The 27,781-nt window shown below is 46.7% G+C and overlaps 2 protein-coding genes and 1 pseudogene across 5 annotated transcripts in view; 2 read left to right on the top strand and 1 right to left on the bottom strand.

Annotated features, from left to right (window-relative positions):
* Positions 1-2,819: 2,819 nt before the first annotated feature.
* On the top strand, positions 2,820-14,220 carry Rnps1 (RNA binding protein with serine rich domain 1). 4 transcript variants are annotated; one of them, XM_028760996.1, is made up of 9 exons: positions 2,837-2,894; positions 3,208-3,325; positions 6,179-6,359; positions 6,594-6,749; positions 8,402-8,593; positions 9,763-9,865; positions 10,700-10,853; positions 12,681-12,822; positions 13,376-14,220. In XM_028760996.1, the coding sequence occupies exons 3-9, from the start codon at positions 6,289-6,291 to the stop codon at positions 13,473-13,475; spliced, it is 918 nt and encodes a 305-aa protein (XP_028616829.1). In that variant the 5' UTR covers positions 2,837-2,894; positions 3,208-3,325; positions 6,179-6,288; the 3' UTR covers positions 13,476-14,220. The 4 variants fall into 4 exon arrangements, with proteins under 4 accessions (XP_028616828.1, XP_028616831.1, XP_028616830.1 ...); XM_028760995.1 differs by lacking the exon at positions 3,208-3,325 and having other exon boundaries at positions 2,820-2,894; XM_028760997.1 differs by lacking the exon at positions 6,179-6,359 and having other exon boundaries at positions 2,827-2,894.
* LOC114615265 lies at positions 9,959-10,436 on the bottom strand (annotated as a pseudogene).
* Positions 14,221-15,031: 811 nt separating the features above from the next.
* Positions 15,032-27,781, top strand: part of Eci1 (enoyl-CoA delta isomerase 1) — a 14,968-nt gene continuing 2,218 nt past the window's right edge. Inside the window, exons 1-4 of the mRNA XM_028760804.1 lie at positions 15,032-15,148; positions 15,261-15,347; positions 21,094-21,221; positions 27,033-27,179. Of these exons, the coding sequence (XP_028616637.1) occupies positions 15,109-15,148; positions 15,261-15,347; positions 21,094-21,221; positions 27,033-27,179 (402 nt within the window). The 5' untranslated portion in view covers positions 15,032-15,108. The remainder of the gene's footprint in view (positions 15,149-15,260; positions 15,348-21,093; positions 21,222-27,032; positions 27,180-27,781) is intronic.

Below are 27,781 nucleotides of genomic sequence, written 5' to 3'. Positions count from 1 at the left end.
AGCTATGCAGTTCTGAGGACTGTCAAAGAAAGGAGCTGTGGATTTCTGAGACAGTAGTCCAGCCCTTCCCTTTCACATTCATTCCCTTCCAGGCCAGCAAGACCCAAGCTGTCCTTAGGTGGCTGCTGTACCTGGCTGCCTAGCTCTTCCCAGGGACTCCTCTGTTCCCCATAACCTAACCCAGTTCCCATGGGTTCAAGAGCAAGTCCTGTAGGGCAGCCACTGTGCCTCTTCCTTTAGTCCCACATCCCCAACAAAGTGGCTCAACTGAAACACTGTCCTGCATGCAGAACTTCTTGGTGGGGATATAGCATGGGAAAGCCCTCCTGTGGCCAAGCTCCTCACTGCTTTTCTAGGTTGGAAGGGAAAGGGCGGCCAGGTATGACGACACACACCTGAATCCCACCACTTGGAAAGCAGACACAGGATGACCCCCAGATTTTGTTATTGTTTGGGTTTTTGATACAGGGTTTCTATGTATAGCAGCACTGGCTGTCTGGAACTCACTCTGTGGACCAGGCTGGCTTTGAACCTTCAGAAAGGAAGAAAGGGAGCTTAGAGTACTTACTAAGGCTCACATCACCACTCAGCTGTGGCCAGCTACTCATGTTTCTTCCAGCAAACCAGGGCTACAGATGCCCCGGGTCCCTGGAAATCCTAGCTCGGTGGCCTTAGCCATCTTGGCCACAGTAGGTTAGCAATAGGCTGGGATAAGTAATACTCGGACTCTTGGAAAGAAAGGGTTCAGAGATTCAGTTCCCACAACCTTCCTGCTAATCCTCAAAATGGTAAAAGCCAGAATGCTCAGATTTCAGAGCTCAGCAGCTTGATAGTACACTTGATTATAAAGCCCATAATATTTAGCAACAGATTTTTATCAATGCAGCTGAGTAAACCATGCTTTTAGATTTAACTTGTGTTAAGGCTTACATGCATGCCAAATTAAATTACTGTGAACTTTAGGGGGGAAACAGGGGAGAGGCTGTTAGTTCAGCTTCTTCTGTCCTCACCCTACCAACCATGTGGGGTCACTTGGTTTCTAGGGAGTCCGTAATGCTCTGGACCAAAAGCTCTATTAGCCTCTGGAATCACAGACTCCACTAAATCTTTAAAGAACGGTACATGCTGCCTGTGTGACCATTACCACCTCATCACTGAGCCTCAAGGGCTCTTTCTCTGCAAGAACTGGTGAAGCCCCTGGAACACTGCTCTTCTGATACACTAAGATGGTTAATCTTGGTTGTTAACTTGATTGAATTCAGAATTAATCAAGAGGCACGCCTCTGGGCACACCTGTGAGGATTTCTGTGATTATGTTAAGTGGAAAGACCCAACCTAAACCTGACCAACACTTTCCAGTGTCTGTGTAGGATTTGCTTTTGTTGCTTTTCTCTCAGCAAGTCCGTCTACCTTTTTGTTGCCATGTTTCACTGACATCAGAACCCAGCTTCTTCAGCCTTCCAACTAGTGCTGAAGACCAGGAATCCTCCATGATTCCAGCACCAGATTAAGACTACAAAGGCATCTAGCTTCTTAGAAAGCTACTGGTGGTTCTCAGCCTTTCTAGTGTGAATAACCCAGAATGAATGATGTGAGCGTCATTATTTATGTTTGTTTGTTTGTTTGTTTTTATTCTGAGTCTGTACCTCCAGAGAACAGCTAACATCCACTTACCACTCATGTCTGACCACAGCAGACACGACTGCAATGCAGGAAAACCAGCTTATCCTAAATATCCTATACATCAAATAATCTTAAATCCAACAAGGGTACCAGACCAAACTGTCTAGATCTGCTAACCCCAACCCCAAAAATGAACTGGCATCTCAGGAAAGCAGACTTCAGAAGCAGGCTCCTCTTCCTGGCTGTCCTGTGCCCAGCTCCTTGGACGGAGATAATCTCCTCTCTCCATCTCTCTGGGGTCACCAAGCTGCACATTGGCCTCTTTCCTATCTTTCACAGCAATATGTAATCCAAATCTAAGTCACCTTTGTTCCTTCCTCCTGAAGCTCACCTTAGATCTGTTCCTCTTTCTTCGTTCCTGCCTCAAATCTACTTAGATAACCGCAGGGACCGTGTGCATGTCACTTTCTTCCGTAAATAATCACAGAGCAAGAATGTTCTAGGCAATGTTGGGAGGCAGGGTACAACGGGGGGCGCTACTTGTGCAAAGACCGGGACCTCCATGTCCTTGCAATGAAGTTACTGACGGTAACCCCGGTCCAGACTAGCGTCCCTCTTCTTCTCCCAGCGAGCCTGAACACCTTTGCTGTTCCTCCCCACTCCCCACCCCGCCACGCATCCTTGTCAGAAATGTCACGTTGGAGAAACCTTTACTGCACTCTTCAACATTTCCTCAAACTCCTTTCTTTCTGGTCTCACCGGCCTCCCGCTGTACCCAGTCAGCTGAATCCCACTAGCACAGAGACCATGTCTACGCGATCATCACTACTAGCAACCAGAGTTTGAACAGTACGAACTCACCATTTGTACCAACCTCTCCTTTTACAATAGCGCGGCCTCAGCAGGGCGCATAGTCTTAGACCCTAAGGACATCAGAGGTAATAGAGGAGGCAACCATCCACAGAGGAGTAGCTCCAATAGAGGAGTAACTCCATCCACACAGATCTGGTAGGCGCCAAAGAGCACAACCCCAGGCAAGCTTAGACCAGCCTCCAGTCGGGTGGTGGGGAGGGCCATAAGCGCTACGACGCTCTGCCCACAAAATAGTTGCTGTCCTTTAGTCCTCCACCGCTAGTGTGCATTGGTTGAGTGTGCTTACGTCATCGTTGCGCGACGACGGCTGCGCCTTCCCGCTTCTCAACTCTGACGACAGAGTTGCGCCGGCGTCCGGGTCTAAGAAGAGCGGGAGGAGGTGGCGGCCTTGAGAAGATGTAAGTCGGGGTAGGAATCCGGCCGCATCCGACCTTTGGGGACCTTCTGCCAGGCTCGGTGGGGCGCATCGTGGAGCCCGCTGCCTCTCGCAGCTCCGCAGTGCGGTAGAGGCCCGCCGGCGAGGCTCAGAGCCCGAAGAGAGAGTGTGGTTCAGGTCGGGCGGAGTGGGAGGCGTCGAGGCCGCGGCCCGGAAGTGGTCGAGGCGGTCGCCGACGGAAGGGTGATCCCGCACCGTTCTCTCGGCGGCGACCAATTTAGCCTGCAGGACTCCAGCAGCTGCGAGCTCCGCCGCTTCTCTTGTTTTCTTGTTAGGCTGGAGACCTAGGCTCGCTACGCCTGGCCCGACCTGAGTAGAGTGGAGAAAGGGTGGGAGGCGAGGTCGATGTATGTGGCCGGAGCGGACGGTGCAGATTGCGAGCCGGCCTAAAAGGTTGGTTTCCTTTTAGATCTCTTTCCACGAGTGTTTGTCGGACTCCAATGTGTAGTACTCAATTCTGGGCCTTGAGGATCCGTCCTAGGATGGATTGAGCACGGTTACGGAGCTCAAAGGGAGAGAAAGAAAATGGGAAGGTTATTGGTTGATGGTAGAGAGACTTGGTGTAGGCTTGCTTACTCTACCTTGTGTTACTTCGTAGGCACTGTGTCTCAAATGTGCTTTATATGTAGAGAGTGCTTTCAAGATTCCCAAAACGCCTTCTGCTCGAGATTTAACTGTTTGTTTTCTCCTCTCTCTGGCTGTTGGATGAACACCTTTCCGGAAGATGGGGGAGGTGACCAAGGCCCTGAGCTGTTACCTGAGCTTGTTCGAACAGAGACCCTCACCTTTGCTTTCTAGTACTCGACTACACACAGCAAAGTGTTCGCTTACTCTCCGTGGTTCATAATGTGTAGACTGCTTAAAAATGGGTTCTGCTTGTTTCATAAAGTGCATTCTAGCAGGTTGGGGTGGGGGTGCACAAGGGTAATCTCTTTGCCTCTGGTGTGAAGCACTTGGATAGCAACCCAAACTGAAATGTAAAAGTATATACTAGATTTAAATGACTTAGTATAGAAAGCCCACCAAAAAATTAGTAATTTTATATTGATTATGCGTTAGAAAGGTAATATTCATAATCAAACTAGTTTGGTACCCATACACTGCCTTTTAATACCAGCATTTGGATAGCAAGTCAGAGTTTGGAGCTAGCTTGATCAGCGTAGGCTAGCCAGGGCTGCCTAGTGAGACCATGTCTCAAGAGAAGAAAAGAAAAAAAAAAAACCTTTAATTTTGGACTGTCAGTATATGTCAATGGTAGAGTCCTTGTTGAGTGCACCGGGCTCAGGGTTAGTTTGTGTAGCCTTGCCTGTCCTGGAACTAGCTCTGTAGATGAGGCTGAGGCTGGCCTTTGAACTCATTCCCCAGTTCTTTGGGTGGGGGGAAAAAAGGTTTCACTAATTTTTATGATTTAACTGAAAGGAAATTTAAGGAGGTGCTCATGGTTCACACTCATGGACAGTGCTTCTGTAAGTGACCTCACCCAAAGGTGAGCCGTCTGGTACATCGTTTATTAAGCATTCAAAAACCAAATATCATTTATCACTGAGCTTTTAACTGGATGTCTCGCCAGATTGATTGATTGATTTAGCCAAGCAAAGCTTTGGAGAACTAATTGTTAGGAAAGGCGAGGCTCTAGGAATACTTACTTGTTAGTGTGGTTTTACCCGTCGTGCACAAAACTCTGGTTTCAATCTCCAGCCCCATATATAAAGCCTATAATCCCAGGTGGAGGCAGGAGATTCAGGTCATCCTACATAGAACATTTGAAGCCAGCCTGGGCTAGAGACCTTGTCTTTAATAGAATAAGCCTTTAGTTCCTGTACTCAGGAGACAAGATAAAGGACTCTGGTCCAGGACAGCCAGAGCTACATAATAGAGAGATCCTGTCTCAAAAACAAAAAAATTTAAGAATGAGCCCTAGCAGGGTGTTATGGCACACAGCTTTAATCCCAGCACTTGGGAAGTGAAGGTGGGGGATCTCTGTGAGTTCTAGGACAGCCAGAGCTACACACTAGGGAGATCCTGTCCTTTTTTTTTTTTTTTTTTTTTTTTTTTTTTTTTTTTTTTTTTTTTTTTGTAAATAAATTGAAAGAATGAGTGTCAAGAAGGCACGAGTGAAGCCTGAAACACAGGCGTGCTTGCTTACTCCAGACCAAGGTTATATCTGGATAGGTAATCATTTGCCATTTTTATTTGTCCAGGCAGGGGAGGGGAGCTATGCTCATGGGCTAGACTTATTCAGCAGCATTTAGAGTGCCCTGTCTCCAAAGTGGTGTATTCTCTCCTTACACTTGAGGAAGGTGGGAAAGAAGAGTTAAGATATATTCTGAGGCCTTTTTTTCTATTTCTCTCCTTGAGAAAAGAAGGCACAAGGAGAATTACCAGTCTCTATTTGAGTACTTACTGTTACTTAGCGTTATTAACACTGCTTATAAGATCTCAACCCATTCCAAATGTTTAAGCAGTTGTGCCTACCTGACTGTTGCCTAGATCTAACAAGTCACATTTCTCTGTATTTGTTTATACTTTACCTACCTGACAGTCTTTTTCTTGCTTTTTTCCTTTTTTTTTTTTTTTTTCTTCCAGACAGGGTTTCTTTGTGTTGTTTTGGCTGTCCTGGAACTAGCTCTGAATCAGCCTGCCTCTAACTCCCAAGTGCTGTGGTTAAAGGTGTGCACCGCCACTCCTTTAGGTCCCATTTTAATGCTCTTCTGTAGTGTTTTATACATTGTGTTGAGGAATGTTTTGGTGCTTGTCACTCAAAGTGGCATCTACTCATTACTCATTGTATTTCTAAAGAATATTATGCCATTAAGACAATTCTGGATTTTCTCCTCTAAGGCCATTGTGGTGTCTATTATTTTGAAAGCCATCTACAGGTGGCTTATCATCAAACTTAGTGAACTCTAGTGTGGGACAGGCCCTATAAAAAAGCCAGTGATAGATACAACTCCCTCTCCCATCTCATTAAGGAAAACAAGGAAGAATCTTAATACACCTTTCCCTTAGACGTGTAATACATTTTGTATTTTTTCCCAATTTAAAAAAAAAGAAAAGCTAAGATGGCCTCTTGTGGAGGTTGGAAAGGCCTCCATGAAGGAACGAGGACCTTGCCCTGAGTGTACAGGTTGTGTGGACACTTGCTGTTTGCTGTGCTTCTTGTGTGCTCAACTTTTTTGATGCAAAGTAGATTTGATGCTTTGTCAATTGGTTTATTCTATTTAAACCCTTTTATCTTGTTACTAGGCTGCTCTTTGGCGTAAATTGCAATCGATTAGGGATCGTTTCTCAGACTCAAGTTAGAAGTGAGAGTTCAGATAAGTGAGGCCGACATTGCTGCCTTGAAGAAGGGGAGAATGGATTTATCAGGAGTGAAAAAGAAGAGCTTGCTAGGAGTCAAAGAGAATAATAAAAAGTCCAGCACTAGGTAATCCTCTGTAAGATTTTTTCTAGTGCTATTTTGGGGATGCTTGCTGTTTAAGGACCCTCAGAAAGGGGAGTTTTTTGTTGTTCTTCTACAGTGAGAGTCCTAATTCACAGATGATTTTGCTCTGTGATCACCTGGGATCTTAGTAGTCCTTTTGGACCCCACTGCTGGGTTGTGCTGTCTCAGGGTTTGGTCAGGGGAGCTTGCAACCTCACATTCTTTCTTACCATGCAGGGCTCCTTCTCCTACCAAACGCAAGGACCGCTCTGATGAGAAGTCCAAGGATCGATCTAAAGATAAAGGGGCCACTAAAGAGTCAAGCGAGAAGGACCGTGGCAGAGATAAGACGAGGAAGAGACGCAGTGCTTCAAGCGGAAGCAGCAGCACCAGGTGGGGCAGGGGGAACCATGTCTTCCTTCACTTGTGAAGCCTCCAAGGACTTTTCTTTGGGGAAAAAGAAAAAAGGGGGTGAGGTGTGTTGTGGAGGTCTTGGGTGTTAAATTCCTTCCTTTGGGGAGATCTAAGGAGCATCTGCCCTGCCTATGTTCCCACAAACAAACCTAGGTCCAGCTCACCAAAGTTTGCTCTAGGGAACCAGTGGATAAAAGCTAACTGGAGGGAGTGTGGATGGTAACCCCTGTGGTTGTGTCCCTCCTCTCGCAGTCCTCTACCTGAGGACCTGTGCAATTAGGGCAGAATTGCTGCTAGTTTGGAGGGGTGGCTGGATACTCCAGTGAGAGTACCTTGACCCTGTCCCTTCCAAGAGAGGCAAGACCAGCTGTGATGATCTTTAGTGAGAAAGCCCAGTTGAACTAAGAGTGACAGCAACTTGCCTGGGAGGATAATCCTGTACAACAGGTGTGGCTCCCTGGGAGCTGTCTGCTTTTTGATACAGGGTTTCATTGGTACCTGCAGCTTGCCAATTGAATTGAGCTGGTTGCCAAAAGGAAGACTGCCTTGTCTTAACTACTTTGTCAGACCCTAGGGTTGGTGATAAGACACTAATATAACAGCCGGGTGGTGATGGCGCATGCCTTTAATCCCAGCACTTGGGAGGCAGAGGCAGGCGGATTTCTGAGTTCGAGGCCAACCTGGTCTACAGAGTGAGTTCCAGGACAGCCAGGGCTACACAGAGAAACCCTGCCTCGAAAAACCAAAAACAAAGACACTAATATAACATGCTGATTTTGAGTTTCATTTCATTATATATGTTACATGGCCTTGTTGTAGAATATATGTTGTTTATGGATATGAACTTTTCACATAGAAATGTGATGTTTGGGTAATGTTTGAATTGTTTCTCTTACAAGTATGTATTCATTCTGAATTGAGATTGAGTGGTTTCAGTCTAGAGCCTTTTTTTTTTAAATGAGTTTTGACTGTGTCTGTACATGGACATCATGTGTGTGCCTAGTTCCCACAGAGGCCAGAAAGATGAAACTGGAGTCACAGGCAGTTGTGAGTTGCTACGTAGGTGCTAGAGACCAAACCTGGTTCCTCTTACCTGCTGAGCCATTCCTCCAGCCCCTAGACCTCTTATTTTTTTCTTTTTCTTTTTAAAGATGTATTTATTTTTATGTTATTGTTATTTTGTGTGTGTGTGTGTGTGTTTGTGTGTGTGTGTACCTTGTCACTGTCTTCAGGTACACCAGAAGAGATCCCATTACAGATGGTTGTGAGCCACTGTGTAGTTGCTGGGAATTGAACTCAGGCCCTCTGGAAGAACAGTGCTCTTAACCACTGAGCCATTTCTTTAGCCACTGCCTCCCCCCTTTTTTTTTTTGGTTGAAAACCTGCCTGAATTGGTCTTCAGTCCTGTTGATCTGACTTTTGCTAGACTGTTACTTTTTCCTCATTGGTAAAAATAAGGATTTTGTGTAGGCAACAACAGCCCATCTCACACAGTACTGGGACTTGTCAGATGTCATTACTGACGAAATGGGACTTAAGGAACCAGGAGAGCTATATCCTCTGAGCCGTCAGTCTTCTGTGCAGAATGTGACTCTTGCCCATTGACTCTGACACGCCCATCTCATCCACAGGTCTAGGTCCAGCTCGACCTCCAGCTCGGGCTCCAGCACCAGCACAGGCTCAAGCAGTGGCTCCAGCTCGTCCTCTGCATCCAGCCGCTCGGGAAGTTCCAGCACATCCCGGAGTTCCAGTTCTAGCAGCTCTTCCGGCTCCCCTAGCCCTTCTCGGCGCAGGCATGACAACAGGCGGCGGTCCCGCTCCAAGTGAGTTCATTACCATGGTTACTAGAAAAGTAGTTTGGGCTGACAAGATGGCTCAGCAGGTAAAGGTCTTTGCTGCCGAGAGCTTAGCAGCCTAAGTTTAATCCCCAGGACCCACATGGTGGCACGTGACAGCTCTCGAGGGTTGTCTTCTGACCTCCACATATACACAGTAACACACAAGTGTGGTGAAGTACAGTGGTACCTGCAGTATTTGTAGGACGGTCAGAAATCTGAGATCATGGTAGGCTGCGTGTGAGCCTGTCTCAAAAAGACTTGAAAAGGAATAAAAGGAGTTCGAGGGTGGGCAGGTTGTGCAAGTCAGTGAGGGTGCTTGCTGCCAAGCCTATCAACCAGAGCGCCCATCTCTGGAATACACAAGATAGAAGCTGAGAAGGGCCTCTCCCACAAGTTATTCTCTTAACAACTCTGTGTGGTTACCCTGGTACATGCCCTCACAGAATAAAAGTAAAATAGACACACAACTTTGAAGGGGTCTTAGTTTGGTTTCTGAATTGGGGATAGTCTTAATCAATGTTCTGTTGCTGTGAACAGACACATGACTAAGGCAAGTCTTATAGAGGAAAACATTTAATTGGGGCTGGCTTACAGGTTCAGATTCACTCCATTATCCTCATGGTGGAGAGCATGGTGGCACACAGGAAAACATAGTAGCTGAGAGTATCTCCAGACCCAAAGGTAGCAGGGAAATCAGGAAACTGGATAGGTCTTGGACTTCTGAAGCCTCTTAAGCTCACCTCCAGTGACACACTTCCTCCAGCAAGACCATAGCTCTTTTTCAAATAATGCCACTTTGTGATACCTAGGCAAATATATGCGCTTTTGGGGCCATTCTCATTCAAACCATAGAGAATACAGGTGAATTGGTAAGAAACTCTTCTAGAAGCTGTTAAAGCTAAGAAGAAACCTCAGTGTTTGTTGCTGAGACAGGATCTCACTAGGCAGTGCAGGTTGGCTTAAACTCCTCCTATTCCTCCTACCGTGGCATCCTAGGTACTGGGATGTATGTTAGGCATGTACCAACCAACACACACAGCCAATATTTTTTTTCAGTGCTGAGGGCCAAATCTGGGACTTTACCCTGAACTTCACCCCCCAAACCCACTGTACTCAGGGTATGTTAAATCTCTGGGTGTTTTTGTTTTTTCCAGATCCAAACCACCTAAAAGAGATGAAAAAGAGAGGAAAAGGCGGAGTCCTTCACCTAAACCCACCAAAGTGCACATTGGGAGGCTCACCAGGAATGTGACCAAGGTAAGAACCGCAGATCACAGAGGTTGGTGGGGTGTGGCTGGCCAAGCTGGTGTTAGGCAGCTGGTGTACCTAGAATGTAGTTTTTTTTTTTTTTTTTTTTTGGTCAGTTTAGGCATCATCCGTTTATTATAAAAGGGAGGTATGGAAATTATTTACATGATGAAATAGTTCAGAACTTCTGTGGAATGGGCAGCTTCATGTGACACCATTTCAACAGTGATTTCAGTCGACATACTTTCCAAGAATGTCACCATCTCTAAATAAGAAATAATCCTTGTCGTCTGGAACTACTTTGGTGCCTCCATATTCTGGGAGAAGAACTTTATCTCCAACTTTCACACTGACAGGCTGAATCTCTCCACCCTTTCCTTTCCTGCCTGATCCCACAGCCACGACCGTTGCCTGCAATACTTTTCCTTGAGACTTTTCTGGAAGCATAATGCCACCTTTGGTTACAGTTTCAGTGGCACTCCTTTCAACCAATACTCTGTCAAAGAGCGGAAGAAACTTCCTAAAAGCTTGTCCAGCCATGACTTGCGCCACCACAGCTCCGGACTCTGTACTCGGGCCGCTGCTGCAAGGCGAATGTAGTTCTCCTTTTGGACAACGATGTATGTTCAGTCCATGACTTGATTAGAGTGTTGCTACATTTATTATTTACTAAATAAATGGTCTTATTTATTAGACTTATGTTCAAGAGGCTTTGGCCCTGGTGACATATTATCAGGTGCAGAATGGTTTTACACTACAGGAGATTTACTCAGCAGTTAGTGAATTCCCTTTGACCATTAAGTAATGGAGTGGCAAACAGGGGTGTGACCTTTCTCTCTCTAGGATCATATTATGGAAATATTTTCTACTTACGGGAAGATTAAGATGATCGACATGCCTGTAGAAAGGATGCACCCTCATCTCTCCAAAGGCTATGCATACGTGGAGTTTGAGAATCCAGATGAAGCCGAGAAGGCCCTGAAACACATGGATGGAGGTCAGTGGCTCTGGGCCGCCCTCGGCTCCATCCCCTCTGTCCTCGGAGAGAGCGGATTGCTTGTGGGACCTTGAAGTACATTTCCAAACCAGGTGGATCTTACCCAGTAGGGGGTGTATGTACCAAAACATGTTTTATAAAGTACTTGCTATTCTTGAAAAGCCCAGCAAATAAGAATATGTTAGCATTTTAAGAGATCTTCAATCTGTTAAAATGAAGCTTTTCTCACAAAGGATATATTTGGCTTTAAAATGAGAATATTTTCTAAATCTCACTTTTTATTTTGCCAACGTTTCAGCGTTTTTAGGATTCCTCTGCTGCATGGTACATACACTGACTTCATACACTGTATCTCTCTTTAGACTTTTTTTAACGTTTACAAGTTTATGTTAGTGGAGTGGTTTTTAAAGCACAAGCTTTTTTTTTTTTTTTTTTTTTTTTTTTGGTTTTTCAAGACAGGGTTTCTCTGTGTAGCCCTGGTTGTCGTGGAACTCACTCTGTAGACCAGGCTGGCCTCGAACTCAGAAATCCGCCTGCCTCTGCCTCCAAAGTGCTGGGATTAAAGGCGTGTGCCACCACCGCCTGGCTAAAATGGCAAACCTTTTCGTGTTTTTTTTTTTTTTTAATTTTTATTTATTTATTATATGTAAGTACACTGTAGCTGTCTTCAGACACCCCACAAGAGGGCATCAGATATCATTACAGATGGTTGTGAGCCACCATGTGGTTGCTGGGATTTGAACTCGAAGAGCAGTCAGTGCTCTTAACCACTGAGCCATCTCACCAGCCTTGAATTTTTCTTTGATACTTAACTACTTTAGGCTCCCTCAAGTGTTTCAGGAGCTCAGCTTAAGCTACCTATGCCATTCTTATCAACTCAGGTCTGATGAATCACTTTTCAAATCTGTCTATCATCTGGTATTGGCTTAGCGAGCATTTGCTAATCAGTTAAAAATTCAGGGAACTAGAGACATCTAAAGTGGTCTTCACTGGCAAGTGACTAGATGTGGTGTCTTACCTTGTTCAGTTTGTACAGTGACTTTGTTTGTTCGAGCTGGTTTTGCTGAGAGCCAGTGGCTGTCTTAGGCTGAGACTGGTTGGGTTAAACCTTTGAAGTATAAATGAGTGTACCTGAATTAGCCTCTGGCTACTTGAAAGGTAGGAGCTGTGCCCTTGTTGACACTGAGCTAGGTTTGTGCTCTCAAGGCCAATTGTAGACGTGGAGACTGTAGCTTCTAGTGGCCCCTTCCTGACCCTCAAGAGCCCCTACTCTGCACGTCAGCCCTGTGCTATCTTGTCACTGTTGGCTGGTGTTCGGTGCCTTCTGCCTACCAGGTTTCAACACATTCTTCACAATTTTGTGAGGCTTATCTTTCTTCTGGAATTTGTTCCAGTGCCTCAATTAGTGTCCCTTTATAGCTCATGCTCTTTTCCTGGTCTGTGCGTGTGCTCTGGGATTGTCTACCCCAGCATGCTGAGCACCTGGCTTGGTGCTTCCCTGGGGTAAATGGGGTTTTGTTTTTGAGACAGGGTCTCCCTACATACCCCTAGCTGCTCTAACCTTAATTTGTAGTCCAAGCTGACCCCTAAGTCTCAGGGATCTATCTGTTCTGTCTCTACTTCTTAGATGCTGAGATTTAATTTAAGGGGTGGTCCACCATGCCTGTCCTGTTTCGTTTTGGGGTAGTATATGTTGCCTAAGCTAATTAAGGGTACCCTCCCCACCTCTACCTCCTGAATGCTGGGATTTCAGGCACGCACTGCCATGCAACCACAGGTGTGATGTGTTCATTAGAAGTTTTATGGTTTTGTTCCTGTTTTTTACAGGACAAATTGATGGCCAAGAGATCACTGCTACTGCTGTGTTGGCACCATGGCCTCGGCCACCACCTCGGCGATTCAGCCCACCCAGGAGAATGCTTCCGCCACCTCCTATGTGGCGTAGGTCACCCCCACGGATGAGGAGAAGGTCGGTAAATTTGGAATTGTCCTTAACCCATCTTGTTTCTTTGTATGATTTATGAACCTAAATGGCTGTGACTTTTGGTCCTTTGGGGTTGGATGTAGAAAGCAAGTCAGCATGTAGTACTTGGGGATTGGGCAGAGAAAGGACAGTCAAATAACAGAAAGGACTGTTACTGACAGGCAGATGATTCCCTTTGAAGGGATTACCCCTAGAGTCTGAGCTGTTGTGCGTCCCAAGAGACCCTCTGTCCTTTATAATGAGGGACCAGGCAGGGGAGCACATGCATTTAATCCTAGCACACAGGAGGCAGAGGCAGGCAACTCTGGAGTTTGAGGCCAGCCTGGTCTGTGGATCTAGTTCCAGAATAGCCCACTGGATACAGAGAAACCCGGTCTCGGAAAAACCCGGGGTGGGGGGGGCTTTGGGGTCAGACATAGCAAAAGCCACAGTTTAGGGTTGTGAACAAAAACAGAATTGTCTTAGAAAGGCCAGTGTTTCCCATAACTGTGCTACTTGAAGATTGCACTCTTGGCTGACCAACCTTCTCTTCCTGCAGGTCTCGATCCCCAAGGCGCAGGTCCCCTGTGCGAAGGAGGTCTCGGTCTCCTGGCCGCCGCCGCCACAGGAGCCGATCCAGCTCCAACTCCTCCCGATAAGCAGGGACATTGATTCGTACCTCTGTAACTTATGTTCCCCAGACTCAGTTTTGTCCTTTTCTCTAGCCAATGAGGATCTGTAGGGAAGAATCCCTTACCAGGGTAGGCTTTGAAGACAGCAGTTGAGATATTTCCTCTGCAGGAAGGTTCTTGCTTGTAGAGGCACCGTTGATTCGGGACTGTCCCCATAGAGGTACCCTGTAGTTTTCTGGCTAGAAAGTTCAACCCCTTCAGTTCTTGACAGTGTGTTTGGTAGCAGAGCCAGTCGGACATGTGGCAGCACACCATTTTCCACAGATGAACTAGGACCAGTCAGACAACCTGGTCAAGCCCTTGCTGTTGCTGTGCCACACCTGTGGAGAGGACCAAGCTGCTCTTCTGTAGGCCTGACCATGCTCCCTGCTTAGTACTCTTCTCCATCTAGGGCTAAAACCTTTGAAGGACTCCTCCATACATGGTTATCTTTTCTGCTCCCAGGTCTGTTACTTTCTAAAATTGGTGAGCCAGTTCTACAGGGTCCTCATGAAACCTACCCCACCCCCATTGTCACCTGCCATTCATGGTGATGTTGCAGGTTAACCTTGGCAATGTGTACATTGCCTCTTTTTGCTTTTATTGTACAGTCAGTACTATAAAATTTGTTTTGAGTTTTATAACTTTGTAGCATTTTAGATAAGGTTGTGTTTGTACTTGTGTAGAGTGAAAGGACTGTGTTGAATAAACCTAGGATTAGAATGCAAATTGAGTGCTGGTCTCACTGTCTTGTCTTAGTCCAGAACAGTCACAATTTATGTGACCCAACTAAGAATTCACGTTGAGTTTAATCCCAAAGTGGCATTTCTAAAAGCTCTCAGCCAGGAGGACTCTGCCTGTGTGTTCCATGGCTGAGAAGCTGACTGCCTGAGACGACGGCAGAGGCGGCGGCGGCTGCTGCTGCTGCTGCTGCTGCTGCTGCTGCTGCTGCTGCTGCTGCTGCTGCTGCTGCTGCTGCTGCTACTGGGCCAATGAGAGGGACAGTTCTCTCCTGTCTCACTGGTTCTGAGTTGGTGATGGTGTCCAGTTTCTGATTTCATACTGATGCACCACAGAAGAAAAGTCTTCACCAAGAAGGAAGACTTCTTGTATTTGTGCCCCTTCAGTATTGAAATAAATAAAAATACAGTATTGAGAGCAAGTAACCCAGGTTCCTTCCTGTGCTGGCAAGGCTGTCTGTTCTTCTGTACCCTGCATCCAGCATCCATTCTGCCAGCCTTAATTTATGTTCCTAATCCCAGCTCCTCTACAACTGCCTGCGTGAGATCTGGCAGCTTTCTCCAGCAGAGAGCTGGCAAGAACTCAAAGCTCTCTGTGACACACACACACACCCGCCTCCCCTCCCCGCACAGGCCGCGTCCCAGCCTGGAGCCCATTCAATACCGAGTCAGATGCCAGCAGCAGGGGGTTGGGGGGAGTCTCAACTTGACCCAAGCAACTGGCTCATGGGGACCTGCCTAGTCCTCCGGATGCTGCGGACTGGCTAACCTTGACCTTGTGGGGGCGGGGCCAGTCCGAGAGGAGGAGTCTGCACGCTGGGCTGGAAGTGAAGCCAGCCACTCTCCGCTCTCCGGCTCCGTAGTCCCCACCGACAACCAAGATGGCGCTGACTGCTGCGAGTCGCGTTCTGCTTCACGCGGGTGCGTGGCCAGGGCGGGAGAGCTGGTGCACGGCCTCACGGAGGGCTGGGTGCGCGGGCGGCAGTGGTGAGAGTCTGGGCGTGCTTGCTAACGTGCTCCGGGCTGTCCGCAGGATCCCGCCTCGGGCGCAGGGAGGCCGTGGACGGCGCGCGGCGCTTCGCTAACAAGCGGGTGCTGGTGGAGACGGAGGGCGCGGCAGGTGAGTGGGAGGGCGACATCTGATTAGTGTCCTCTGACTCCGAGCCCACAAGTTCGATGTGAGGTCGGGCTGACGATGAGCGCTATGAAGTTTCAAAAGCAGTGAGCATAAAACTCACATAAACTCAGATTCTGTTTAAAACTTAAGTTCATACTGGGTGTTTTAAATTGACAGAACAGGTGAGTTTTTAAAGTTTTGGTTAAAAGTTTCTAAAGTTATGATCTGTTACCTAAACTATTAGTTAAGAATGATTATGGCTTGCTGCGGTGGCTTCTGCTTGTAAACTCAGCTGAAGCCAGTCTCAGCCACATGAGACAGTGTCTCAGAAGTATTTTTGAATATTTTCCTAACACCGGAGTGTGGCACAGACCCCAGTAACTAGTTTCCTAGTTAATGTTGGGAGCGCTAAGTAGAGTTGCTCCCTGCCCCCTACAGAACACCTAGGAAGCACCTCCCCTCCTCACAAGGCAGAGGCAGGAGGATGATGAAGTTGAGGCCAGCCTAGACTAGATATAGAGCCTGTTTTTCCTATGCAGGTTTTGTTTTTTAAAGTGACATGAGGGGAGAGAGTGAAATTTTCCAGGATAAGCGATAATGCATTTATGGAAGAAAAACCTGGGAGAGGAGGACAAGCTGGGACTAGAACTTAAGATCACATTCTAACCTTAACCCTGTTCTCTCAACAGTAAGTCTTGGCACCTATAGGGGGAGGGAGCATTCTACCTAGACATGGGGGTCAAAGTCTGGATCCCCCATGTGACAGTGCTTCGAGAATATTAGTGTAGCAGAGAGAGGTGCTGAATAGTAGAAACTGTCTAGTATGTGCCAGGCCTGGACTTTAATCCCAGTACCACAAAAGTAAATAAAGAAAAATACTAGAATGGGTAGAGGTAATAACTATACCACGGCAAAGTCAAGGGATAGTCAAGGTGCACTTAAAGGCGACTAGATATTTAAACTTACTATCATGTGTAAGTCATCACAATTTAATAAGTAAGTGGCATATATTTTTACATGTATATATTTACCTATATATCTTATATATAATTTTAAATAATAAGTAAATAGCATATATATCTCCAGTAAAAAAGGAAAGATAAAATAGCAACTGGTTTTATTTATTTATTTTGGTTTTGTAGATCCAATGTTACCTATATTTCAAAGGCAAAATTTAAAAGTCCATATGTCTCTTTAGCTTATGGGGTTTTTGTTGGTTTTGTTTGAGAGAGGATTTTATTTATCCCAGGCTGGCCTGAACTCATTATGTAACTGTGTCACTGAGATTGACCTTTGAACTTAACCCACCTGCCTCTACCTCCCAAGAGCTGTGATCATAAGTGTTCGGCACACTGTTTTACTTTTTTTTTTTTCAATTTATTTTATTTATGTACATAAGTTTGGGGTTTCTTGGTTTTGTTTGTTGTTTTGCCCGCTTGTATGTTTTGGCCTATGGAAGCCAAAAAAAGGATGTTAATCCTTTGGAATTGGAGTTACAGATGATTGTGTGTTATGATGTGAGTGCTGGGAGTCTAACCCAGGTCCTCTAGAAAAGCAACTGGTATTCTTACACTAAGCCGTCTCTCCAGCTCCCTCTAGCTCACACTTTTAAGTCCCCAGCACATAAACACCCTAAAGGCTATGAACATTGCTAGCACAGAAATCGTCTGTTTCCGAGTTGATTCGGGGTCTTTTTGGCAGTGATTCATCTTGCATGAAGACTCTTTGGCCTGTTTCAGCATTTCTCCAGTGTTGTCTAGCAGGTCTTTCCAATGAGCATTCTGCTCAACCCACCACTCAAGAAGATTTTATCTGCTATGTTCCTTGTACCAGGAAGTTGGGTACTACTCCCACAGTGACCAAGTTCATCTAGTCTCTCTTTGTTAGCTCATGTTCACCTTTTACCTCATTACCTTTCCCCTAGTGTCCACCGCTGTGCCAGACTTTTCAGATATTTTCCTTCCAACTAAACTTGAAGTGTTTGTCTTATGCAGGCCTGTAACTGGGCCACAGTTACCTCTTCCACTTAAGTCAAAGGTCTTAAAAGAGCCCACTTGGCACCTATGTCCCCAGCTGGATATGCCCCTGTGATTTGGGAGCCCTTTCAGCAGTACCAGATGATCGTAGGCAGCAGTTCCCAGTGGCTGCCAGTCCCCCTGGAGACTGGCCCTGGCTGTTTGCACTTAGACTACACATATTGCACGGGCATCCAAGGACGGTAGAAGGGCACCTGACTCCAGCATTTTCACCTGGAGAGCTACATGAGTGTGAACTGAGCCCCCACTAGAAACCTCTTTGCATATCTGGGTCTGAGAGGTTTCTGTTGCCTCTTCCTCTGAAGACTTGCCAGTACAGAAGAGCAAGAGGCATTGCACAGACAGATGAATTAGACAGGAAAGACGTAAGGACAAGCTGAACTGAACAGTCAGGAGGGCTCTGCCCACTGTCATCTTGCAAGACATCTAAGTCATGGCACAGATCGATTCATCTCTGTGTCTTTGTCTCCTTGATGTCTTTGAGGCTTGGACCACAATACAGTCTGCTCCCAGTGGAAGTGACAAGCAGCTACAGTGTTGTGAGGTTTGGGGGTGTCAAAGGAAACCTTTACTTCTAACTAAAGTAGGTTCCTCACCAGACCCAAATCTCTAGGCAGATGGGGTGCCTTAAAAATCAGATGGTCACCTGAGGATACCAGAAAGATGGGGAACACTCAGGGGCCTGAGGCAACTGCTATTCAAAGACTACATGTTTCCTGTGCCCTTAGGACTGGGTGGCTTATGCCTGGAAATGGAGGTCTGTGGGTACAGGATACAGCACACTGGGCTGGTTTGTAAAGAAGTCCAAATTCATGGTCAGGAAGGACGTGTGTGTGTGTGTGTGTGTGTGTGTGGTCTGTGTGAATGCGGGTGTGCGCATGTATGTGTTCACCACTTTACTGAGGCAGGGTCTCTCCCTGAAACCAGAGCTTGCAAATTCCAGTTAGAACAGCTATCCAGCTTGCTCTGGGAATCCTATCACTGCCTACAGAGTGCTGGAATCACCAGTGAGGGCTTTGCCTATCCAGCCTTTATGTGGGTTCTAGGGATCTGAACCTCAGGCTTTTTACTTAGATGTCAAGTGCTCTATCTGTCATGCCGACTTTATAACTCTGGCCTCTGTCACTGTCTTTGTATGGCCTTCTCCTTGTGTGTGCCTCTCCTTCCATGAGGACAGCAGCCCTGTTGAGCATAAGGCCCGTTCTAGTGTGACCTCATCCTGGCATACTGTTTGTTTGAGGCAGGGTCTCATGTAGCCCACTGGCCTCTGTAAGTGTTTCTGCTCTGGTGGAAGGGCATCCTGGGACTTGGAAACCAGGAACCACACAGCTCTGAGAGGATGCCCCCTCAGCAGAGGTGTTACAGCTCCCAGGGGAGGGGATACCCAGCTCAGCTCAGGAGCCTCAGCCCCACTCGTCTTCACTTCTTCTCTTCTTCTCTTCATTGTTCCTTGTCTTCTACCAATGAGAGAGTCACACCAGTCAGCAGATCTCGTAAAAGAGGTTCATTGGAGGGCCCAGGATATAGAGGGGCAAATCCAGGAATGGCTGCCTACTCTCCCAGGAGCTCGGACAGCAGGCAATTGAGCAAAAGGCTGTACTTATAAAGAGTTTCTTAGAGGGTGGAGCTTTTCAGGGTAGAGCTTTCTGGATTAAGGATTGGTGAGATTTCAAGTCCCAAGCTTCCCAGGGTTTGGTGGGGTTTTTCACCCCCTCTTCCTGCATCAGGCCCATGGGTTGGGATGGGAAGACCTTCCTGGCCACAGGCAGCTTTGACTGAGCTGCTTGGGTGGGGGGGGCTGGAGAGGAGGTGTCACCATTGTAGGACAGCTCCTAGGGTGGTTATTTCACAAAGGCTGTGGGCTGAGGCAGGAAAGAAAAGGTTGCCACTGTGGACAGCTCCTGTGGCAGGAAGAGAAATGAACCACGATGAATAGCTCCTGTAATGGCTGAAGAAGTATCTTGGAGCCACCATTTTGACAGCTCCCGTGGTGGTATTTTACTGCGGCTGCTCTTGACAGCTCTTGTGGAACGCCACTCAGAGATTATGGCACCCAACTTGATGTTTATGACCTTGAACTCCAGATTTTCCTACCTCTGCCCTCACAGAGTCATCTTTTCAGCCCTTTTAAGGATATTTTAAAGTTCATTCCTAATGAGAATTTGGCCCAGCCTCCAGGTCAGGGAGTCTTTAGAATGTAATTTGGAGTTAGTAGTTTTATAAATTATTTGGAAATGGAATCCTGTGCTCACTGTGATTTTCCTGCCTCGGCTTCCAGCTGTTAAAGTAAAGATGAGGTTTTTTGTTTGTTTAATTTGTTTTGTTTTATATTTTGTTTCTGTTTATTTTTATGTTTTCTGTGTAGAAAATGAAAGCAGATTCCCTAGGTTTGTTTGTGGGGGGGGAGGGTGAGTGTGGGGGTTGTGTGGGGGGGGAGGGCTGTGTGTGGGAGGGTGGGGGTGTGTGTGGGGGGGGGTGTTCTGTTTTTGAGGCAGGATCTGTGTAGCCCTGCTGACCTAAAACTGAGATCTGTCTGCTCTTTTAAAAGTTAAAATTGCCAGGCAGTGGTGGCGCACACCTTTCATCTCAACACTCAGGAAGGCAGAGGCAAGTGGATCTCTTCAAGTTGGAGGCCAGCCTGGGCTATATAGTGAGTTGCAGGACAGCCAAGTCTACATAGTGGGAACCTGTCTCAAAAAAACCTGGTTTTTGCTGAGCCAGAGCAGATGGGACTATTATCCATTTCCCTCTCCACTCTAGACTTACTCTGTGAACTGTCTATTTCTGTCTTAGACTTGTTCTGTGGACTGTCCACTTCTGTCTTAGACTTGTTCTGTGGGCAGTCCACTTCTGTCTTAGACTTGTTCTGTGAACTGTCCACTTCTGTCTTAGACTTGTTCTGTGGATTGTCCACTTCTGTCTTAGACTTGTTCTGTGGGCAGTCCACTTCTGTCTTAATTGGGGTTTACTGCTGTGAGCAGACACCATGACCAAGGCAAGTCTTATAAAGACAACATCCAATTGGGACTGGCTTACAGGTTCAGAGGTTCAGTTCGTTATCATCAAGGTAGGAACATGGCAGCATCCAGGCAGGCATGGTGCAGGAGGAGCTGAGAGTTCTACATCTTCATCTGAAGGTTACTAATGGAAGACTGACTTCCAAGCAGCTAGGATGAGAATCTTAAAGGCCACACCCACAATGACACCAACTCCAACAGGGCCACACCTCCTAATAGTGCCACTCCCTGGGCCAGGGTTCCTTTGTGTATCTCTGACTGTCCTAGAACTAGCCCTGTAGACCAGGCTGGCCCCAAACTCAGAGCTCTACCCATCTCTGCCTCCTGAATGTTGTGATTAAAAGCGTGTGCCGGGCTGGAAAGATGGCTCAGTGGTTAAGAGCACTGACTGCTCTTCCAGACGTCCTGAGTTCAATTCCCAGCAACCACATGGTGGCTTACAACCATCTGTAATGGAATCTGATGCCTTCTTCTGTTGTGTCTGAAGACAGCTACAGTATACTCATACATAAAATAAATAATTAAATAAATAAATAAATTTTTAAAAACCAAAAAGGCGTGTGCTACCACCATCTGGCCTGCCTAAACTTTTGAAACTGCAAATTCTGCAGTTCCTGTAGCCAGACTGAGAACCAGAGGTGGACAGGGGCGGCTTGGACTAAGCCCTTTTCAAGGATCCCCTCTTTTCTAAACTAGGGATTGCAGTGATGAAGTTCAGCAACCCTCCAGTGAATTCCCTCAGCTTGGAGTTTCTGACAGAGTTCGTCATCAGCCTGGAGAAGCTGGAAAATGACAAGGGCATCCGAGGTGTCATCCTCACTGCGGTATGTGCCTGTTCCCCCAGCCCAGGCTGTGGTCAGAGGGAGAACCTGGGGGATCTAGAGCCCCCATCCCGTGGGGCTGAGTCACTAGGCACTCCTAATCACCACTAGGGACTTCTGGGACAGTTTCCTGAAAAGCAGGTTTTCTTTTTTTTTTTTTCCACGAGGGGGAGTTTACTAAGAGAGAGAGAGAGCGCGGGAGGAGAGAGAGAGAGAGAGAGAGAGAGAGAGAGAACAGAGAGGAGTAGAGGAGTAGAGGCTGGTCATGACCACATAGAGAGTGGGGGAAGGGAAGGGGAGAGGGGACCAAGAGAGCGAAAAGCAGGTTTTCAAACATTTACCTATAAAAGTGTTTCTTATTCTCCTGTTGTCATTATTGTCTCCGAGGTTTAAAATCTGGCTTCTCTCAGCTTCTGAATTGCTGTGCTTGCCCTCAAACTAACTCCGGCAATCTGTTCTAATCTTCTGTCTCCTTCCCATTCTCTGGCTAATTCTGTCTTCATCTGTGTCTAGCTTGTTCTTTCTTCAACCTGTCTTTGTAAAACACTTCTGGTAAAACTGCCTCTTTCTCCCTCTCTCTCTCTGTTTCTCTCTCTTCTTCCCTGATACCTATAACTGTCCCAGTAAAACTGCCTCTCATTCCCTGCACTGCCTCTTAAGTAGCTTCCCTTTCCTCTCTCTTCTGGTGAGAGTTGAGCGTATCCTATTCTCTCAAATCTTTCTCAGATTCGTCACTTTGCCACTGAATTAGACATCACTTTAAATGAGCGTATCCTATTCTCTCAAATCTTTCTCAGATTCGTCACTTTGCCACTGAATTAGACATCACTTTAAACATGGCTACTTCCTTCTACAGTAATCTTTTCCTTCATTGTTTGGGATTAAAGGTGTGTGCTAAGGCTGACCCACACTACCACTAGAAACAACTTTTTTTCAGTAAATAACAGTCTTGGGGTTCACCAAGTGACCAAATATTCTGCAACATTTACCCAGCCTGGACTATCCTCAGGAACCTGCTGAAGAATCTCCATGGGAATTTTGCTAGGAGCAAAGTCTTCCCAGGAGCCACCTGAGGTCATTCAGTCAGCCATTGGCAAGCATGGCCAGGATCTTCCAGGCTCCCGTCCCCCAAGGAGCTGCAGGTGTCTGAGCCAGTCTCAGCAGGACATACGCCTCCAGAGGATGAGTCTGCTCTTCCTTGGGGTGTCCTAAGTCAGGTATCAGAGGGCAAGTTCTGTCATCTGAAGTCCTGAGGGGAGCCTGGCATTGTCTGAAGTGCTGGTAAGAGGACAGTTGACATCACTGAGGGGAGGTTGTACAACAGATAAGAATGTCCTCAGGCTGGGCAGTGGTGGCGCATGCCTTTAATCCCAGCACTTGGGAGGCAGAGGCAGGCGGATTTCTGAGTTCGAGGCCAGCCTGGTCTACAGAGTGAGTTCCAGGACAGCCAGGGCTACACAGAGAAACCCTGTCTTGAAAAACCAAAAAAAAACCAAAAAAAAAAAAAAAAAAAAAGAATGTCCTCAGAGTTTTGGTCTCTGGCCAGACTGGGCATTGCATGCCCTGCCCTTCTCAGTGTGAGGACGCGAAGTCACATGTGGAGCTGGATTATTTCAGTCACTTTGGTCTTGTCATTGTTTGGAATCAGGTTCTTACGTCACAAACTGGCCTCCAAGTTGTTATGCAGTCAAGGCTGGAGTGCCACCATGCCAGTGTGTAAGGTGCTGAGAACCCAGCCCAGCCACCATGCCAGTGTGCAAGGTGCTGAGAACCCAGCCCAGGTCTTTGTGGTTTCTAGGCAAGTGTTCTGCACACACACACACACACACACACAGAGAGAGAGAGAAAGAGAGAGAGAGAGAGAGAGAGAGAGAGAGATTTCTTCCTCCTCCTCCCCTCCCCCCTTCCTCTTCCTCCTTTCTTCTTTCTTCTACGTCTGTCGTTTTTAGCAATGATGCTAATACAGAGAACAGACTAGTAAGTGAGCACAAAGCTAACAGTCATCACACCCCAAAGGGCCAGGCTACCTAGTAGAGAAACAATTACTACCCTGGACCATTCATTCCTTATTATCATTGAAACCCTGAGTTTATTTATTGAGCCTTAGCAGTTCATCTCACAGCTGCTGTCACTGCAGACACCTTTAATGCGTCTAATTGGTGGGGCTACATTAATATTAATAAGCATTCGTCTACAAACTGCCACAATTACATTAATTATTCTTATCCTGTTAACTGTCCTAGAATTTGCTGTGGCCCTTCTGTGTTTTTACCCTCTTAGTTAGTCTTCGTTTACATGATAATACATAATGACCCACCGAATGCGAGCATATAACCCAAGCCGGATACCACTAACTAGAGTCCTCTTGACCCTTCTGACCTCTGGCTTAGCGTCTTACTTAGGGTTTTACTCCTGTGAGCAGACACCATGACCAAGCCAACTCTAATAAAGGACAAGATTTAATTGGGGCTGCCTTACAGGTTCAGAGGTTCAGTCCATTATCATCAAGGCAGGAACATGGCAGCGTCCAGGCAGGAGGAACTGGAGGAGCTGAGAGTTCTATGTCTTGTTCCAAAGGCAAACAGGAAAAGACTACTGTTTTCAGGGCAGCTAGGAGTAGGGTCTCAAAGCCCACCCCTGCAGTGACACACTTCTTCTAGCAAGGCCACACCTCCTAATGTTGCCACTCACTCTTGGGCCAAGCATTTTAAAACCAATGTATCTAATAATTTGATTTCATTTCAACTCTTTTATCTTACTGTACTCAGGCCTTATACCAAATACTCTTGGCTTGTGACAATGACGATGTGACATTATTCAAGAGTGAACATCACACTCTATAGAACAGAAAGACCTTTGTTGTATAATTGTATCTGAAGTCTTTCTTCCCCCCCACCCCCCAAGAGCTTTCTATCATCCCAGCCTTGTCCCTACACATGAACTAGGTGGAGATGCTGACCACTTGCAGGAACTGTTCACACATTTGAAGCCCCCCCCCCATGATAGATCAGTTCTTAATACATCAGTCATCCTACCATCAGAGCTTTCAATCACCACAGCTAGTAGAAGGAAAGTAAAATCACGTAAACCAAACCTTACTAGTTATAAGCGCATTAAGACTGTATTTCACCATTCTCCAAGCCTCAGAACACTTTGGAAACATCATTTCCTGTTCTTACTCCCCATACATTTGCCATAATTTTCTTTATGGTAACACCAATAACAGTTGGAGACTTTGGAAATTTGTTAATCCCCTTAATAATTGGTGCATGGGATATGGCGTTCCCATGAAGTGTGGATGAATATTCTAGCAACAGCATGTGATTTGGAGGTGATTCATATTGTACAGGTTATAACGAGAACCATCCTGAGGTCAGAACCGTTCATGAGGCGAGCGATCCTAAGGAGGAGACTGTACTTCGTGTGGTGTAGGTGTCTGGACAATCAGAGTGAAAGCCCTAGAAAATATGAGGGAAAAAAATGCCATGTTTCCTCTGACAAATGTAATGTTAAAATGAGCTTTTGCTTATGTGTCATCTAGAATATACCCTGGAAAAAGTGGAAATCAGTGGACAAAACTAGCCACTACAGAGCAGGCATAGAAGCAAGCAACTGGGTACCATGAAGGACAGCTTCGAGTTGGATAGAACAGTCCCCCTACATAAGCAGGAATAAAGTCCAGGGAGCACAGGATAGCAGTAATGCTTCCTCATGACGTGCAGCCAGTCAGCCAGGGACTTGAGCTCCAGTTGGAACAGCAATTACTGTAGCTGATTGGAAGTAAGCCAAGTGTCTACACAAGGCCTACTGTGGGGACATAATGAACCCATGTGATAGGTCCTAGAAAACTAGTGGAGAACATATCAGAACTCTTTCTATATATCCAATGGCTGTGGCTCACACCTAAATCCTGCCACTCAGATTTAGGAACAGAGGGCACGAAGGACAGAGGCAAGATGTCTGTGAGTTTGAGGCCAGCTTGGTCTACAGATCGAGTTCCAGGACAGCCAGGACTGTATGGAGAAACCTTGTCTCAAAAAGACGAAAACAACCAGAGGGAAAGGGAAGAGAATGGTGTAATTAGGACAGATCACACGAACAATGGGTTTGATGTTTGTGTTATGACTGGTGGTTTCATAGGAATGCTGGTACTGAGAGAGGTAACTGCCCCAGGATAGAAGAGACAGCAGCTAATTAAAGGGAGAAATACTTCATCTAGGGATAGATTTCCAGCTAATGGGAATCAGCAGTTCAGCCAGTTCCTGCTGCTGCTTCTATCCCTGATGCCAGGAGGAAATCAAAAGTTTATAAAGTTTATACTATTTGTGGGAATAAGCACCAGACTCTTCCTACATAGGCCATATTTACAGACAGCAGAGGTAAGGGTTTGCCTGTGACTTAGAAGACTCAGAACCCTTCATGTCTATCAGCATAACCTGGAGTGCTTTACTTTTCTTCTCATGAAATCTGCCTTTGGGGGCTGGCGAGGCAGCCAAGTGGTTAGAGCACTGGCTGCTCTGGAAGAGGGCCTGGGTTCACTTCCCAGAAGCACAAGGTGACTCACAACCATCTAGAACTCCAGCCTCGTACCAGGGGATCCGACACTATCTTCTGGCTTCTGCAGGCACCAGGCACATGCAGACAAAACACTCATACACATAAATAAAAAAATTTAAAAATAAAACCTAAATCTGCTGCTGCCTTTCAAGTGCTGAGATTACAGACATTTGCCACCAAGATCTAATTTTTTGTTGCTGCTGCTGCTGTTATTCCACATGGTTATTGTCCTATCAGCTTTGTCCCTTCTGCCGTCCTCTCCCCGGTGTAGATGACCCACAGAGCCACTGTACCCAGTTTCATTGGAAGCATCTGAATCGGTCATGCATAGTGGTGCACACCTTTAATCCCAACACTTGGGAGGCAGAGGCAGGTGGATCACCAGCCTGGTCTACGTAATGAATTCCAGGACAGCTAGGGCTACACAGAAAGACGGGATCTTGGTGGGGGTGGGGCTTGTATATTAGCACAGTTGAATTTTTTACCTCACAGAAAAGGGATACATTTCATGAAAACACTGTGGTCAGCCCACAAGTGTTGTGTGTCAGTTCATGCCCAAGAAGAATGGACTTGGCTGCACTGTTGACTCCAGAGTCACAGAGGATATCTGTCTGTCTGCTCCCTCATCTGACAGAAGGTGCAAACGAAGCATCTAGTTGTTGCACTGGCACTGCCCTTTGACAGATTTCCTACCTGTGAACGCGAGCCCTGGCTAAGAAGCCATGCAGAGGGGAGATCCGCAGGTGGGATTTTTGCCTGGAAGCTCCAGAGCCATTTCCCAGGATTTGGTGCTGACCCTGATGCATGACTCTGTCCTTACCACTTTCCTGTAGCCCACTGGCCCTTCCACCAGCTGTGTTCTCCCCACACCTGCTCTGGTAGCTATGTCTGACCTGAAACATCCAACTGAGGGCTCACGTGTCACTATGTCATTCTAGATCTTTCTTCTGCCCTAGCACTTTGTTTCTGCCCTTGCTTGACCTTGGGAGTTAGATCAGAACCTGTACCTCTAAAGCCGAGGGATGACAGAACTGAGCACAGGTGTGCTCTGGTGTCAGATAGCGTGGTACCTGTGTGTGTCTCCAAACTGTACCCACGGTTACCTGTTCTAGTTTGAAGCTAGGAAAAGGCAAACATTCCAGAAAGTAGTCAGTCCAGGGGAAGGTCCAGGCTATGTCCTTGACACTCTCAGTTCTGGACTCCTTGGAAGGACTGTCTTACCAGCCAAACGTGACCCCACCCGGCTTCTTCCTGCAGGAACGCCCGGGTATCTTCTCAGCTGGCCTGGACTTGCTAGAGATGTATGGCCGGAACCCAGAGCATTACGCTGAGTACTGGAAGGCTGTCCAGGAGCTGTGGCTGAGACTCTACTTGTCCAACCTGACCTTAGTGTCTGCCATCAATGTGAGTGTCCCTCCCCCCATACACACACCCACAGTTCTCAGGGGCCTGCCCAGGAGCAGGAGACACTCACTTTGACCTTCCTGGGCCAGACAGACACAACAGAGAAAAAGCCAGAGTGGGGACCAGGACCTGCATAGCTGGAATGAGCCCTAAGCATACCTACTCCTAAGAAGTGATATTCTGCTTGACCTTAGGAAGGTAGAGTAGTAGAGGAAGGATGGGGGCTCAACTTCAAAAAGTAGACTTCTTGCCGAATGTGGGTGACGCACACCTTTAGTTCCAGCACTCGGGCAGCAGAGGCAGCCTGGTCTACAGAGCAAGTTCAGGACAGCCATCCAGGGATACATAGAGAAACCCAGTCTTGAAAGCAAACCCAAAAATAAAAAATAAAATAAAAAAAAACAACCAAGGGGAAAAAAACAAACCCAGGATTCTCTGAGTAGGTATGGCTGGAAGGATCAGAGCCATGGGAGCTGAAAGGAAGGACTGGAGAGTGAGTCAGGTCTTAGGGGACTGTAAGGAAGGACTGGAGAGAGAGTCAGGTCTTAGAGACTATAAGGAAGGACTGGAGAGAGAGTCAGGTCTTAGAGACTGTAAGGAAG

Source organism: Grammomys surdaster, unplaced genomic scaffold (assembly GCF_004785775.1).
Source record: "Grammomys surdaster isolate TR1022 unplaced genomic scaffold, NIH_TR_1.0 126612, whole genome shotgun sequence".
NCBI lineage: Eukaryota > Metazoa > Chordata > Mammalia > Rodentia > Muridae > Grammomys > Grammomys surdaster.
Note: the sequence above shows the minus strand (reverse complement) of the source record. Positions and strands in the feature narration are given on the sequence as shown.